At 41.8% G+C, this 17,461-nt stretch overlaps 1 protein-coding gene across 4 annotated transcripts in view; it reads left to right on the plus strand.

Moving 5' to 3' along the window:
- The window catches only part of LAMA1 (laminin subunit alpha 1), a 178,384-nt gene that overhangs the window by 132,138 nt on the left and 28,785 nt on the right, over nucleotides 1-17,461 (plus strand). For 2 of the 4 annotated variants that reach the window (XR_016441386.1, XM_090039717.1), the window contains exons 34-44: nucleotides 5,310-5,408; nucleotides 6,888-6,999; nucleotides 7,160-7,322; nucleotides 9,990-10,200; nucleotides 10,437-10,553; nucleotides 10,624-10,808; nucleotides 11,158-11,296; nucleotides 13,447-13,540; nucleotides 15,063-15,179; nucleotides 16,752-16,934; nucleotides 17,259-17,413. Coding sequence is in view for 3 of the 4 variants with exons in the window: in XM_090039717.1 (XP_089895843.1) it covers nucleotides 5,310-5,408; nucleotides 6,888-6,999; nucleotides 7,160-7,322; nucleotides 9,990-10,200; nucleotides 10,437-10,553; nucleotides 10,624-10,808; nucleotides 11,158-11,296; nucleotides 13,447-13,540; nucleotides 15,063-15,179; nucleotides 16,752-16,934; nucleotides 17,259-17,413 (1,575 nt within the window). In the remaining variant the exon portion in view is untranslated. The remainder of the gene's footprint in view (nucleotides 1-5,309; nucleotides 5,409-6,887; nucleotides 7,000-7,159; nucleotides 7,323-9,989; nucleotides 10,201-10,436; nucleotides 10,554-10,623; nucleotides 10,809-11,157; nucleotides 11,297-13,446; nucleotides 13,541-15,062; nucleotides 15,180-16,751; nucleotides 16,935-17,258; nucleotides 17,414-17,461) is intronic. The other 2 variants (XM_090039718.1, XM_090039719.1) reach the window with 2 other exon arrangements.

The raw sequence follows: 17,461 nt of genomic DNA on the forward strand, positions 1-17,461 counted from the left end.
CACTTTGCCAGAGCACCAGGAATTCTCAAATATTGGTGCCAGGGGCTGGATTATGATGCTAGCCAGCTCCTTGAGTACCCTGGGGTGTAGATTGTCAGGACTGACTGACTTGAAGGTATCCAGCCTCTCAAGGTGTTCCTTCACGAGGTCAGCATTAATGACAAGGAATCCCCCTCACCCGAACCTCCCTGTCCCATAATGGGCAGGGGAATCCCATGGGACTGGTGAAAAGCTGACGCAAAGTACCCATTTAGCAAGTTTGCTTTTTCCTGGGCATCAGTCGGCAGTTGTCCCATCTGGTTTAGCAGGGGTCCAGTGTTGCCCTTGCTTTTCCTCTGGCTCCGTGTGGGGTGGTGACTCCGGCCACTGTCCCCCTGCGCCGGGACTGATTCCCGGAGGTCAAAGGTCGCTCACCTGCGGGCTGTACGCATCTAACTCGCCTGCCACGACTTTGATGGTAATCTGGTCCAGTGTTATTGTCCGGTGCGTGCCAGTCCAGAAGTGGGACTCCTTGAGTTTGCGGTGTCCCACATTGATGAGGGCTCCGCCACCCCTACACCCTCGCCCATTCTGCTGGGTTGTGGCCACCGATTTAGGCCGGCCACGTAGTACGGTCTTTCTTTCTCTTCCTCTTTCGGGTTAATCCACAACAAAATGCAAAAGATCAACTGTAACACAATTCCGGCCAGGGGCTCTCCAGAGCTCGGATTCCCACCCTGATCCTCAGCAGTGGTTCCCCGCTCTTGCCCTGTACGCCGTGAGTAGAACCCCTTTCCTCAACTCTAAGCGGGTTCTTCAGCCCTCCCTGGGGCTCCTTGAGACCGCTCTGTCCTTCACTACCATAGCTGTGACCTGGCAGGCTGAGCTGCCTCCTTATTAAGGGCTTTACGGTAGATAGGTTTGCCGGGTGCCGATTGCTCCCGACCGCCTTGTTAAGTCCTTCCTCTCGCTGGGCTCTCCGCCCGGGTTCATAAACCCCGCGGGGCTTACCCTTTCTCCAAAAGGTGCGGCCGCAGTTCAGGACAGCGCGCATCCACCACGATGAGCTCCTGCCGGCGTCCGTCTCCCTGCTGGGCTCTTCCGGTTCTGCCGGGGCTCTGCCTAGCACCGGTGTCTCCTTTATACTGGTCCCCTCAGTCCGGGCCCCTCCTACCTCCGTACACCTGCAAGGGGTATGTTCACGCCCCATGCTCTGGGTCTGAGAGAGGGGCTGTACCACGCCTGTGCCGCGGAAAGGAGTTTCGGAGCCCGACGGCTCCTTCTCTCCCACACACTCCCCACATATCTAAAAAAGTACTTTTTATTGTCCTTGATACTTGTAGCTAATTGGAGTTCTGTCACAACCTGGTTCTCTCCCTGCAGGTCCGGACCAGTGCAGAGTATTCCTCCTTGGAGGTGCATCCAATCCTTCATCCTTTGTAGGTCTTTCTTTTTAGATGCAGGAGGTCCACTAGTTCCCTGGAGAGCCAAGGGCGCTGCTGTGCCCTTTTGCTACCTTTCCTCGGAGATGGAATAGCATTAACTTGTGCATCTTGGATTGCTCCCTTGAGGAGCAACCACTGTTCCTGAACTCGCCTCCCCTTGGGGTTGTGGTCCCTTAGGGTCTCACCGACAAGCCTCCTGAGCTTGTCAAAGTCAGCTTTACAGTGGATGGTGAGGGTGATCAGCTTGTGGTTGCTGTCACCCATCTTCCCTTTGATCATTAGGTCCCCGGTTGCGCAGCACTTTACCTCATGTTGGCCTGTTGACCTCTTGTGTCAGATAGAGGTCATCCACACACGAGAGGAAGCTTTGTGACTGCTCAGATTTAGCTGAGCGCTCTTCCCATGAGATGTCTGGGTAGTTGAAGTTGAAGTCTCCCATGACAACCATGGACCTGGAGCATGCAGCATCAGCCAATGCCCTCGCGAACTCCTGGTCAAGCTTTTGACTTTGGGTGGGAGGTCTGTAGTCGACTCCCACCATTGTGTCTCCCGTGCCGTGTTCCCCATGGATTTTAACCCAGAGGGTCTCCAGCCGTCCGCCCTGGTCGCCAATATCAGTTTGCAGGTACGCGTAGCTCTCCTTGACATAGAGAGCTACACCCCGCCCCTTTTGTCTCCTCAATCTCTTCTATACGGGGTATAGTCACTTATACTCGTGGTCCAGTCATGGGTAGAGTCCCACCAGATCTCTGTTATCCCTATGACATTGTAATTATTTGCGTTAAGCAGGAGGACAAGTTCCCAAGCTTCTGGCATTTGTGTACAGGCAGGCAAGTGTCCCCTTGGGGGCCCTTGCCTTGCCCACAGATCGTTCCAGGGCTGGGGCAGGTGTGGGCTCCTTAGAGTGCCATGGCCTGCTGGCTTTGCGAGGGTTGCTCAGCGGGCCAGCAGTGGCGGTAGTCCCCCCATCCTCTCGCGGCCTTGGTTTAAAGCCAGGTGGAGCAGGTCAGCCAGTATGGCTGAGAAGAGCCTCCTTCCCAGCAGAGAGAGGTGGAAGCCATCCCTTCCCAGCAGCTCACTGCCTCTCTCACCAAAGGGCAGACTGGTCATGGAAGCCAAAGCCTTCCTGATGACACCAACGTCGCAGTCTTTGGTTAACTACCTGGATCCTCCTCTCCCACCTCAGCCCGTAGCCCAAGACTGGGAGGGTCAGAGGAAACACCACCTTTGCCCTCAGACCCTTTAGCCCCGCTCCCAAATCCCTGTAGCACCTCATGACCCAGCTGGGAGCGCTCCGAGCTGTGTCATTGGTGCCCACATGAATAAGGAGCATGGGATAGTGGGCTGGAGGAGCTTAGGAATCTTCTCTGCAATGTCTCAGATGCAGGCTCCTGGGAAGCAGTAGACTTCCTGGGCTAAGGGGTTGGGGCAGCAGATTGCCTCAGCCCCCTCAGGATGAAGTCTCCCACAACAACACTTTGTGTTTTGTTTTGGGGAGAGTAGGGGCGGTAGCTACAGTAGTGCCTGTGTTGCCTGCAGGAGCTGGAAACTCAGCAGGCTCTGCTGGGGCTGCAAGAGGTTTGTACCCGTTGCATAGCTCCAGTGGGGCACGAGCCTTGGTGCGGTGGACCTTAGGGCCCTTGACCACCTTGGTCCATCCCTTTGGCTGGACAGAATGGGAGGTTCCCAAGTCCTTCCTTGTTCCGGAGGGAGACCGTGGTTTACCCTCCGTCTCCCGGGGGAGAAGGGCCTGGTATTAGGAGTCTGTCTCATGCTCACAGTCCCTGATGACACGCAGTCCCTGGACTGTGGCCTGGAGCTCCTCCAGCTCATCCAAAGAATATATTCTTTGCCTTCTACACAACAAGGGCACGCTGTTGACTCATTCAGCTTATTGTTCACTGTAACTCCCAGGTCTTTTGCTGCAGAGCTGCTGCTTAGCCGGTCAGTCCCCAGCTTTAACTGGTGCATGGGATTGTTCCATCCTAAATGCAGAACTTTTGCACTTGTCCTTATTGAATTTCATGAGATCTCTTTTGATCCAGTCCTTCAGTTTGTTGTGGTCTCTCTGAATCCTAGCCCTACCCTCCAGCATATCTACAATTCACTCAGCTTTATGTCATCTGCAAACCAACTGAGGGTGTACTCCATTCCATCTTCCAGATCACTGATGATGATTATTGAAAAAACTGACCCCTGGGGCACTCTATTTGATACTGGCTGCCAACTAGACATCGAGCCATCGATTTACTACCCTCTGAGCCAGACGATCTAGCCAGTTTTCTATCCACCTCACAGTCCCTTCATCCAACCCATACTTCCTTAGCTTGCTTGTGAGAATGTTGTGTGTAACCATATCAAAAAACTTGCTGAAGTCAAAGTATATCACATCCACTCCTCTGTCTTTACCTACTGAGTAAGTTATCTCATCGTAGAAGGCAATCAGGTTGGTTAGGTATGACTTGCTCTTGGTAAATGCATGCTGACTGTTTCTAATCACCTTCTTCTCCTCCAAGTGTTTAGAAATTGATTCCTTGAGGACCTGCTCCATGATTTTTCCAGGGATTGAGGTGAGGCTGACTGGAGTGTAGTTCCCCAGATCTTCCTTCTCTGTCTTAAAGACGTGCACCACTTTTGCCCATTTCCAATTGTCTGGGACCTCTCACAGTTGCCACAGGTTTTCAAAGATAATAGCCAGAGGCTCTGCAGTCACATCAGCCAACTCCCTGAGTACCATTGGGTGTATCACATGTGGCCCCACACACGTGTATGACTTACACACATCCAGCTTTTCTAAATAATCCCAAACTTGTTCTTTCACCACTGCTGCCTGCTCACCTCTTCCTCAAACTGTGCGGCTAGGTGCAGTAGTCTGGGAGTTGACCGTCCTGTGAAGACTGAGGTGAAAAAGGCATTGCGTACTTCAGCCTTTATCACATCATCTGTTACTAGGCTGCCTCCCTCATTCAGTAAGGGACCCATACTTTCCCTTATCTTCCTCTTGTTGCTTGTAGAAACCCTTTTTGTTACCCTTCAGATCCCTTGCTAGCTGCAATACCAGTTGCATTTCAGCCTTCCTGATTTCCTCCCTTCATGCCTGTGTTCATCCCTTTCATCCCTAGTTGTTTGTTTATCCAGGTTTCCAGTTCTTACAAGCTTCCTTTTCGCATTTTTAGCTCATTGAAGAGTTCCATGCTAAGCCAAGCTGGTCTTCTGCCATACTTGCTAGTCTTCCTGCACATCAGGATAGTTTGTTCTTGCACCCCCCATAAGGTTTTTTTAAAAAATACAATCAGCTCTTCTGGACTCCTTTCCACCTCAGGACTTGTCTTCTCAGGGGACCCTTCCCATCAGTTCCCTGAGTGAGTTACAGTCTACTTTTCTGAAGTCCAGGGTCTGCACTCTGCCACTCTCCTTCCTTTCTTTCTTCAGGGTTCTGAACTCAATGATCGGGTGCCAGCAAGTAGTCCCAGGGTATAATGTTAGGCATTATAATTTAGAGGGATCTTTAGGCAGCTCTGAAGAGACCAGCTCAACCCTTGATAAGGCTAAAGTAACAAAGAAGTGGGTGATGTAGAACCATCTTCCTCCATCACACACAGTCAGTAGATTCCACTGGTCATGGATCACGCACAATTGGCTGGTTCCAGAGATTTGACACCTAATTGCACCAAGAGTACTTGTGACGTCAGCTGATAACATCTCAGATTTTTTAATTTACACATGTAAAATCAGGCATTTGAACATATTAATGTTAATAAACGTGTATTACCTAAAATATATACTAAGTTTTTGCATTCAACATTTTCTGGTTACAAAAACAGTAGCTTCATGAAATCTTTACTAAGAATTATACATTAAATATTAATCTGTTATTCCTTATAGGAAGTTTTATTACCTAGAGAAGATCCACTTCATTTACTACAGACAGCAAAAGAACATCTGATGAGTATATCAGGACGCGCTGATCAACTGCAAAAGGAGGCAAGTACTCTACATTTTGATTTCAAGTTACAGAGTGATATTTGAGGAACCTCTTATGGAAAAGTCTTAGGCCTTACAGTATTCAGTGGGGGTGAAGAGAGAGTTGTTTAGAAATTACTGTAAACACCTATAACATTTAATAGAGAAGTTTTTTTGAGTTATTCTGTAAAACTCTGGAGCAGAGGTATAGCATTCTACTACAGAATGGTTAAAAACATACAAAAGGTCTTCTAGTGTGTTTTAGAAAACTTTAATTTCTAACTATTTTAAGGATTCATATATCAAGTAAGGGAAATATTTTCTTCTTACTAGTTCTGGCAACCTTTTTGTCATTTATGGACATTTGCCAAGTGTTCCTACCCTTTAACCACATCCATTGTTGTGGGTTTTTTTACAAAATGATTTAAGTGAGCAGACTGCAAATGAATAAGCAAAGCATTTTTTATTTAGTCTTCACTCGGGTAAAGGTCCTACTGAGGTTACAGGGGACATGTCTACATGTAAGCTTAAATGCATATTAACTTATTTTAATGCGCATTAAAGCATCATTAAAATGTGCTATTTAGTTAATGCTCATTAAAATAAGCTAATATGCATTAAGTGTCACTAAAACTATGCTCTTCAGTTAATGCCCATTAAGATAGGCTAATGTGCATTTTCCTAGTACCTCACAATGGGGGGTGCCTGTACCTGAGCCAGACAGTTGCTTTGATGTGCTGTAATTAATTGAATCTGCTGGAGTGTGGTAATTACTGCGCTGCAGCCAGCCACTGTGTCTCATGTATCACTGTCCCTGTACTTCAAAATAGCAGAGGAGTGTTTTAACTAAAACTTGTTTGAGCTTTAGATAAAGTGCCCCCACTGACAGTTTGAAATGCGGGGATGCTGATACACAAGATGTTCCAGGCGCTTTAATAAGAATGGTTCTCAGAACTACTCTAATTAAAGCTCCCCTCTGTCCCCCCATCCTCCCCCAACCAGGGAAGTAGTAAATGGGGATACCAGTATTATGTACTAGAGATCTGTCATGTCATTTATTGGCCACTTGTGCTCTTCTACATTTCTAACATAAATCAGCATTTTCAGGGATACAGATGTTGCTATTATTACAAGAAGTGCCACATCTGGAAAATGACTTTATTTTAAAATATTAAAATTTCATCTTCTCTTCTTCAAAGTAATTATTTCGGGGTGGTAATACCTATTGTAGTGACAATTTAGAGAGCAATTTCTCACTGATATTGAAAGATGCAGGACACACGATTACTAATCCACCTGCAGGCATCTCATCTCAGTTGGTTGGCCAGCATCTGAAATCCACTTAAACATGACTTTATTTGTCAGGAAATGTTATTTGTTTTTTGTCCCCATACAATTCACTGCAAACCGTAGAAATGTTTTTTATTCAGTAAAAAATTCAGAAGAAAACCACAAGTCTTGAAATGTTATCATAAAAACATTAATTTTTTTTTATGCTAGTTGACTAGAATGTTAGAGAGGGGCCGGCAACTCAACAGCAGCACTCAGAGAAACATGAACAGGAGTCAGGAATTGACTGCATCTATTGACACTGTGCATACAACCATCAAAGGTAATGTGCCTGATTTTAAACTATGGCCACGCATACACCTTTTGTAAATATGAGACAGTTGTTTCCAAGGGGAGGATATCTATGCTAAATTTGTGAAAGGGATTCAAACTTACTCCATCTTTTCCTAATGACTTGGATGAATTGTTTCATTCTCACTTAGTCCTTGCTGAAGTGGCTGCATCATTAAATGAGACATTGGGTCTGGATTTCCAGCTGTCAAACAGCACAGCTCAGAGTTTGCTGGAGAATATCTCTACCCTGCTGGAAACAATGCATAAAAGGGATTTCAGGGAGCAGCACCAAAATGCCAATGCTGTACTGAAGTAAGTATTATCTCATTGCTGTTATATACCTGAAAAATATATCAGTTTTGTAACAGTATATGGAAAAGAAAACATGTTGGTTATGCTGTGCTGGAACTGTAGTGTAGCATCTTTGAAACACATGTAAGGATTTCATAAACCCTTCTCACTGTGGTGCTAAGTTTCACAGGGTATTTTTCCCCACATACACATATCACTTGTTTTTGAGGGACTGATGGTGATGACAGGAGCAGAGATAGTATGTATGACACCATGCATTATTATTATGACTATTATTATTGATAGTCATAGTAGTAGTAGTAATAATAATAATACTTTAAAATGGCTTTAAAATTATTAGTTGCCAGAACTGCGAAACCTAAATATTGGCTTTTTTACAGCATTTTGGTGGGATTTTTAAAATGTTCATTTCCCTAACTCTAGCGTCACTGAAATTCATAAGAATTTTATTGTTGACTTCAGATTTAGACTGATGCCAAATGCTTTTGAGAATTCCACCCCTCCCCCCACTTTTTTTGCAGTTTTTTAGGTTGGGAAGGATACTGTGGGTGCATCTAAACTAATCTAATGTGCAGTAAAGTGTCACTGCCTACATTGCACAGCAATTACTGCACAATATATTAGTCTAATACACCATTTTCTAGTCAGTACCTGTAGACACAGGTACTAATAGTACCTGTAGATACAGGCACTAGAAAAACAGTGCATTAACTAATGTGCTGTACTGCTCATGTACATGCTGACTGGGAGCAAATTGGTCCTGGTCAACCTAGGCAGCAGGGAGCCACAGGGGGCAGGGGGAGCTGTCTTGGCGCAGTGGGACGCTGCCTGTCATCCACGTGGAGATTGAGTCCCAGTCCTCCACGTGGCTGGGAGAGCTGTCCTGTCTGCTGGGCCGCTGCCTTCTAGCCATGTGGAGATCAGGACACGTATTATTAAGGTGATCTCCACATGGTTGGGAGGCAGCTGCCTGCCCAGCCAGGACAGCTTCCGTCCTTCTCCCACACAAAGTTCCCCCTGGCTGCTACAGGGGGACAGAGCAGGTCAGAAGCAGCCCTGGAACAGGCTGCTCCTGTTGAGTTCAGTTTGTTCCCAATGGGGGCACACATGTAGACAGATCCCAGGGAAAGCTTTAATGAGCCTGAATTTTCTGCACAGAAATTTCAGATGCATTAATTGCACATGTAGATAGGCCCAGTATTTGCTTAAATGTGTCAGATAAATTGGATAATTTTATTTTCATATATTAATGTGATCCCAAAGTAGAGTCAGGTAGCAAGCATACAACACTTTGCTCACCAATCTCTCATGCTTGCTCTTGTCTTGTTTAGTAATTTTTACAAAAAATAGACAGACATGAAAATGAACTAAAATGCAACCTAGTTATTCTCATAATAATGAATGACTTGGAATAGCATATAAAAGCACCTCCAATCACTCCATCACATAGTAACAGAATGTTCTGACTTTCACAGTATCCTGGACTGTTATACAGGGCATTTCTCAATTAACTTTTTCAATTACAGGCTCACAGCAGAAATTTCTGAAAGTTCTCTGATAACTGTCCTTTGACAGATTGAAGAAGAGAGTTAATAAGATTTATGCCAGTACTGTAAGAGTTTGCTCTGCAGAATTTATCTTGCTATGCAGCTGCAAATTCAAAACTGATTTAAATAAGCAGCTTGACAGTGCATTTGTCAGGGAGCAGATAGTTACCTCATGGATCACAGTGAATTGCCTTTTTGATGATATACCATTAAACAGTATTTATAACTTAAGTCTTTCTACATTTACTTCAGAAGACAAAGTTCCCCATTGTTTTAGAGAGTAACCTTTCTGCTGTAGTTTAGGGGATGCCGCCTTGTAAAATATTCATACTAGCACCTGTTTTTTATTATGAAGTAGAACTACAGTTTCTGACGTTAAGAATTATAGATCAACATTTTAAATATATAAATACAAATACATATCTGGTGTTTAGTAGGTGAGATGAAATGTGCTTTGTTGTTTGTGATAACTCTATAAATGAAACATACTTTGCTGTAGTTGAAGACATAAAAAAGCAGATTAAAGCAAAAATCAGAATTATTTATGTAAAAGTGACACTTCAGGGCCTGTAGTGTGCATGTTATATATTGGTAGAACATAGGAGTTCCATGAAGGGTCATATCCTTGGAAACCTGAGTTCAGCATCCTGTCTTTGAAAATAGCCAGGACTAAATATTTTGCTGGAAGGTGCAAAAATACTCATCATGGAAAAATATAGGTAATAAATAAATAGATAAATAAAGGTTAGGTAATTCTTTCGCAGTAATTCTAGGATTACATATAAAACCATTTTTAAGGATAGGTACAGGATTTTTCTCTCTTCTAGTAACTATCGTACTGAGGGATTGCATATTTTTATTAAGAATATGTAGAGAGTCCATTTTCCCCCTAACTGAGGTCATGGGCAAAGCTAACAAGCCACAAGGCTTGTCACAAACATAAACCAACAATATCTAGTCTTCTGTTGGTACAAGCAAATTTTATAGCTGTATGTGTGTTTCTGGTTCATAAACAAACTTGCGTAAGTTTATATAAAGTCAGCATTTAGCGTGGGTAATCCTGTTTTCACTTCTCACACCTACCTACATTTATTGACTATCCTCTCTCTCTTTTTATTAGAGGTGCAGAAAGGTTGTTGCTACGGGTTCAGAAAGAATATCACAGACCCCAGCAAGAATTTGCAGAACTGAAAAAAGATGCAAGTGATCTCTTATCAAACCACATGAGCAGACTACAGGAAGCCCAGGACTTGGTGAATGAGGCTCATGCTAACACGAATGAGACGAACCGTCTGCTTCCCCTTATCTTTAGTAACCTGGCAGAATTAAATGTAAGATTGGAGGTTCCACATTGTCAAATACAAAAGTATCAAATAAATATTTTGTTTTAAATAGTTCACTTTACAGACTTAAATTCATCTTTAGATTTTAAAGCTAATATTTTTAATATCCAAAAAAGCCTATGGAGAATCTATGAAATGTCAATAATAGAAAAGGTTAGACAGTATTTGACTTCTGCACTAGCTCATTCTACAGCTTTTCACAAAGCACTTGATTTATGTTACAGAATAAAAAGCTAAGCATAAATGTGGAAAATGACCTTTCCATCATGCTAGTTAAGGAAGGGAAGGCATTGGTGGATGTTGCTGCACGTCTTGCCACAGATGTAAAGAACTCTACGTCGGTAAGTTTTTAAACATGCTAATATTAATTTTGTGTAGTCTGTTGTCTGTTTCATTTGATTCTTTAAAAAGGTAAATAATTCTACTACTAAGAATCTGGAGCTCCAACGAGATGGCCTGGTTCTCTGGAATGCAAAATTGCGGTATCATGTGGATGACCTGGTTATGCAGATGTCCATGAGAAGAATGCTTGACCTAGTCTACAGAGCAGAGGATCATGCAGCTGAACTTCAAAGACTTGCAGACGTTTTAGACAGGTAAAAGCATCAAGATTCATGAACTCAATAGAGGCTTTATCTACATTACTGCCAGATGTAGTTAAGATAAATAATAGGTTAAGCTGCTAAGAGAGCAGATCATTTTTTCTCTTCTTTTCAAACTACAATAAATTTAGTTGCTTTTACTTTTAATGTAAGCAAGTGGTATTTTTATTTTAGAAAGCGTTGATTAATATCTTTCTGTTCTCATGAATGACCATATCTAAAACAACTAGCACATTAATGTTTAAATTAATGTATGATCACTGGATATAATGTTGTGTGACTTTTTATATACCCATCAATTGCAGATATTTATATAAATAGATGTATATTTTTTCTTCCACAGTGGCCTTTCAAATGTAAGAAATGTATCTTTGAATGCAACCAGTACTGTCTATGCCCACCCCAATATTAAAAGTTTGATTGAAAGTACAGAGAGTGTAGCAGATGATGCTTCTCGAATTATAATTGACCCCTTGGACTTGGTAAGTGTTCATGTTTAAGTCTTAGGTTCCTCCCATATCTGGCTCTTCTTTGAATGCCTGCTCATATGCTTTTCCATCATTCTGTACTCTAATATCTGAGTCTCCTTGTCAGACATCTGCTGAATCCACTCTTGCCTCCTTTCATGATTCCTGTCCTGACTTAATCCCAAAGGACAATGGTGGCAGTATCATGTTCTTTGATACCACCTGTTGCTTTCTATTCTCCCTAAACATCTTTCCTACTTTGTTTCCACTTCTGAAAAATACTCCCCGGGTAATTCTTTTCTTTCATGTATTTGTCATCTGAGTCACCTTCCTGCTGGACTTTGATTATCAGATTTTCTTTCTCCTCATCACAGCCTTTCACCCTCATTTTTTTTATGTAGCTTCATTTTTGACATTCCCTTTGATACTGATTTTTCTCTTCACCTCCTTGTTTGACCTCCATCCCTGGATCACCTCCCCACTCAAAGTAGCCAACAACACAAGCATATCTTCATTATACTCTACTTCTTATCTCCAAATATTAGCTTATTTCATTTAACATCATCCACTTCTCCCATTCCTCTTGGACAGGGGTGCTCAGCCTCTGGTTCACAGGCCAAATCTGACTTGTGGAGCCATTACATCTAGCCCATGATGCTCTCCATGCATCAGGGAATTTAGTGGTGGGGAAGCAATAGAAATGAATACCACTACCCCTACCCTGCCACCAAATTCCCAAACCCCATGCACCTGGGTCAAGGCTGGGCCACACCCCCCTCCCTTTCATGGCTGGGTCAGAACCAGGCCATGCCCCTTTCCTGTGCATGGACAGGTTGGGGCTGTGCTATCTCCAACCCCCATTGGTCCAGGTCTGGCCCCTATTGCACCTATCTTGTGCCCTAGATCAAGCCTACTGGCTGGATCCAGGCCACCAACAAACCAGCACCAGCCTGCAGGGTGAAATGGTTGGGCAGCATTGCTCTAGGCCATTCTGAGGTCTCCAGTCCTTAAATACCCATCACTTAGCTGCCTCTGTCAGTCTTTTCTAACCAATCTGCTTTTTCTTTCATTTCAGTTATATACATACACACACATGCGTGTGTGTGTGCATTTTCTATTGGTCTATTTAACCCTGATATCTTTGTTCCTACAAAATCTATCCTGCTTAGCACCTAAGCTGAGCTCACTCCCAGCATTGACTTTCTTTACCTCTTCCACGTTGCTTTATGTGTTGAAAATGTTCCAGAATCTTATATATTTCATTAATTGCATATTTATTTAGTCATCCTTTAGTCTTGCTACCTTCAGAACATTGGGCCAGAGTCTTAGTCTTCTATTACCAAGATTAAAAACTTAGACATTTTGGTTTACATTATACCCTTTCTTTTTCAAGTTTGAGCAGTACCTAGCACATTGTGCTGACCTGGGCATAAATTGCATCCAATCAGCTCAGACAGCAGGGGGCCAGACCCCTACCTGCTGCCTTGCCACACAGCTCTGCACTTTGGGCACCCTTGTGCCCCAGCCAGCCCCTGGCCACCCTCTGCTGCCACCCAGATCTCAGGGCTGACCCCTGAGCCTGCTTCCGGTTTGGGACTGCTCCGCCCTGGCTCAAAGTATGAACCTGCCCAGGAGCAGTTAACTCTGGTTAAACTGTGCCAGAGTTTATTCCATCACCTTAATAGCATGTGTAGATCCACCCTGTATGCTCAGTTATGTTCAGATTAATTAACATACTTGCAAAATGCTTTTCTGCTAGTTAGTTGCACTTTACATATGGGGAAACTGGTTCAAAGAAAGCTTAAGATCAACATTTTTTAAATATGAGTCCCTATCTTTAAGTACCCAGTTTTCATAATTTTGTCATTACCAACTTTACTGAGGTAAAACTGTGAGTCAGCACCTGAGTTTATATGTAATAGTTTATCATTCCTAGTTTCTATTCCATCAGGTCATATCAAGATTCACCATTGTGTATTTATTTTTGTTATATTAAAAAAAGTTTATGTCCCAAAGTTAGTGAATTCATGCTTAGCAAACTAATATGTTGAAAAGACCATAATAATCAGAATATACATGAAAATAATACCATTTGAGGATTGGTGGAATTTCTTTCAGCTGAACTTATTTTTTTCCTATGTGGCAAGCATTGTTTGTTTTTTCAGCCAGAAGAATCTTTTGATTCTCTTGGGAAAGACACCCTACTGCTTAGTTCGAAATTTCTAAATGAAGCAAAAAATCTGAAGAGGAAAAATGATGGTAAGCTGCAAAGAATGTACATTTTTCACAGTATTTTCATAGCTATGCACTGTTATTTATATGTTCAATATGCAATGAATGTAAATTAATGAGGAAGAGACATAAATAAGAAGAATAAACCAATGCATCATGGGTAAATGTGTTGTTGTAATGTCAAATAAGGAACATAATTTTCCTTTGTGAATATTAAAAGGAAACCTGTGTTCTGTTTCTTTTCTTTTTCCAAAACGTACTTCTAGAACATAACTGATTATTCCTTACCGATTATTTCTCCAAATGCAATGAATTTAGTCATTAGGGCGGATGCAAGAGCCAATAAAGGTAGATTCTTTCTTGCACGGTCCATTTACCTCAGAGCCAGTGATGAATTAGGCCTAATGACCACACGGGTATCTAATATTTTTCTTCTTGTCTCAGCTCAGGTGAAATTTATAGTAACAAGCTGAACATCTACTCAGGGCTTGTATAAAATGCCTTTCACCATCATATCTATACATTTCTAAATCCTTTCAAGTTTTTATTACTCTGAAAAGTTTCAGAAGATTTTGGATCCTGCACCACTGACATCAGTAGGAGTTTTGTCATTGACTTCAGCTGGAACAGAATCTTGCCATAAAGGAAGATGTTTTGCATCAGATCATACAATGAGGGCACACCTACATGTTGCCATATGATGACATTGCTAGGGTGTCTTGCTTTAGTACTGCCTTTTGGAAGTACTAAAGGACGATGCAGTACCGGTGGTTACTGTGTCATGCATGTGGCGCACAGGTAGATTTCATTGCTGTGTCATTGTAGTAGTGCACTATACTGGGGGAGTGCGCTGATATGGCGGTGTAGCTGGTGATCACGTGTAGACCCACATGATTGCTACTTCGCCATAGCATGCCTTACAGCAACATATCGCGTCGCTACATCACCATAGGGTGCTGCTCGCTGAGGGGGTATTTTACTGAGGTCAAGTTGTAATAAGAAACTGCATTTTGTCTCTCAAACTTCTTTGAAAATATGCATATGGCTGTGTAATCTCACTGTTCAGAGAATGTATTTTTTATTGCCAGTAAAAATATCCCTAGATGGATCCTGTCAGAATCATAAGTTATCTTATTTCTAAAAGCCTAACATAATGATGGAAATCAAATATGCTTTCCTCTTCCTAATCATACATGCATCATTTTGACCCAGTTGCTTTAACCAAGAACAACAATTTTGAGTAAACCATCATGGACTTGTGATAAAGTACTTGAATATATAGGCCCCAGACAACTTACAGCACGTGACCTGAGCCTTCAAGAGGCCGAGAAGTGATAACGATACTCATTTTAAACTTGTATGTATTCACTAAAATACCTAATGTGATTTTAAAAAAACCCAAACCTTCCATTTGATCCATATCTGAATTGTTTGCACCTTAATCTTACTATTTTTAAAAACCATTTTAAATATTTTGATTTAGTATGGACGGCAAGGTGTTTTGCATCTGTACATGTGTAGAAAAGAACACAGCTGTTTCTTCCAACAGGCCTTGTGTCTGGATTGAATGGATTGAGGAAGAAGGTACAAAAGGTTCGGGAGAGTTCTCTTAAGATTGCTAAGCAGCTTAAAGTTTCAGTGACAGCACTGAGAGCACTACCTAATGGTAAGTGAAATCTGTCTCACTACACATCTCTTATTGTTCAAAAGCCATATAGGATTTATTTTTTTAAGAAAGGTCAGTGTTTCAAACAAACCAGGCCTGAATATTGCAGACACTATTATGAAGAGAGTGGAAAAGAGAAGTTGTAATACATTACATCTAATGTTTCTTTATTTGTAGGAATTGAAGGATTCACTGTATGTCCAGATTAGAACACTGCTGTTTCACAGATGTCCAAGTTTAAAAACATCCTGTTTTACAATGCCAGATCTTAAGTCGCACAGAAGTGTAATAGTAATGGAAAAATTAAGGCTATGTTGCTAACTGACATAAAGCTAGTAATTCAAAGTTAAGGCTTCACTTATGTTTGTTTGAATATAGCTTTGGTAGTGAGTTACTTTGTGTTGCCTCTTTCTTAAGGAAGCAGCAAGTGACCTGTGTAGGGGAAATCCCTTCATAACCAAAACTAATTCCAGAAATCCAGCTACCTTTTATAACAGATGCCTTCAATCCTGGCAGAAAAGGGGCAGGCTAGGGGTTGGGTATGGTGAAGCCAAGCTCTGCTCTGTCTGATCTGCCCCGATGTAAGTCATGTGAGCCAGAGGCAGAAGATGGAGTAGGTACCATGCTTCTCTAACTTCTTCCCAGAGGCCAAGGATCTAAGAGCAGGAACTACCTCTCTGTGATTGCCATCATCTGCTACTTCTGTCAGAAGTATCTAAGAGCAGGAACTGGCCAGTATTTTTTTAAAGTAATGTATTTGATATCTTGACCTTAACAGTTATTTTCTAGATCACCCCTATAAGATTAGTGTCTTGGATTGTACAGAATGACCTCTTTTTCAAAAGTGTCAGATGAACAGACTCAAATCTTCTTTTAGTTTTATCTGTGCTCATATCCTGGTGAGAGCTGGTCAAGAAACAAGCCATTTGGTGTAATTGTTTCCTGAATTCAAGTTTTGAAGAAAAAATATTTAAACATCTAAATTCAGAATCTTTTGGCTATCTCAGGTCATCTGAATTCTTTTGACATGTATATACTGTGTGCCAGAAAGCTCTTGAGAAGTAGAATTTACTGGCAGATGTACAGCATAGCAATAAGGCAGCTTCCTTAACTGGCTTGGAAGGTAGCATTCATAGAGCTGTAATGGAGTGTATCAATGTGGCACACCCTGACAGCATGCTGGGGTAATATAAACATACTCTTTATGGCTCAAAATGCACTAGATAATCAGGAATCTGGTCCCAGTTTTATTTTGGATTTTTTTTTAATGGTTCATTTAAAGACTTATTATTTTACAGAGAAAATGTCAGCCAGAAAATATGTTTTTCACCTAACTTGAAGCAAGCAAGTCTGCAAAACGTAATGTGTATTATCAGACATTCTATCAGCTACAATCTTTATAATGTTTTGAACACGTTACTGTGCCAGTATAAATTAGACTGCCAGGAGTGACTCTTTAGGAAAGCCTAAATACTTGTTATGACCTTGGTCTTTTACTCATACAAATCTCTGAAAAAAATGGAAAAATGGCATATGCAATCATTGGGATATATAGAATCATTTATATTCCAGATACCAGTGAAAAAATTCTTGAAGCAAAAGAGATGGCTATGGCTGTGAACAAAAGTGATGTTACTGGTGTAAGCCATATTGTGGATTTTACTCAGAAGCTGATGAACACTTCATCTGCATTGTCCAGAGTTAATGACACATTGCGGAAAACCAGTGAACTTATAATGGACTCATCAAAAGCTGGTTAGTTAGCTGCTTCATTGCACTGTAGAAATGTCATTGCATGCAATGCTAATATTGGAACTCAATAAGCATTAAATAAAAATTTACTAACTATAGATTGGCTTTTAAAAGCATATATATATGGAATTTCTTTCAGTTGAACTTATTTTTTTCATATAGATATCAAATTAATGTATTAATATTATGTGTATATATTTTTATTGATATTCAACCACTATACACTATAAAATTTTCCAGTATATACCATCTTGGTCACTATATTCCAGGATCGAATAACGAATTTCCATTTCAAGCTGCCTCAACATCTCCTTCTTATTTTGGCAGCAACCTCAGCTGAACAACAAGTTAAAGAAGTAGAAGCACAAGCCAATCTTTTATTTGATAGGCTGAAACCACTGAAAAGGCTAGAAGAGAACCTGAGCAGAAATCTGTCTGAAATAAAAGAACTCATCAGTCAGGCCCGCAAGCAGGCAGCATCTGTAAGTACATCATCCCTGCAGCTCCTAGCTTGAAATGACTTGATTTTC

Source organism: Crocodylus siamensis, chromosome 3 (genome assembly GCF_052110815.1).
Source record: "Crocodylus siamensis isolate JL-2025a chromosome 3, ASM5211081v1, whole genome shotgun sequence".
NCBI lineage: Eukaryota > Metazoa > Chordata > Crocodylia > Crocodylidae > Crocodylus > Crocodylus siamensis.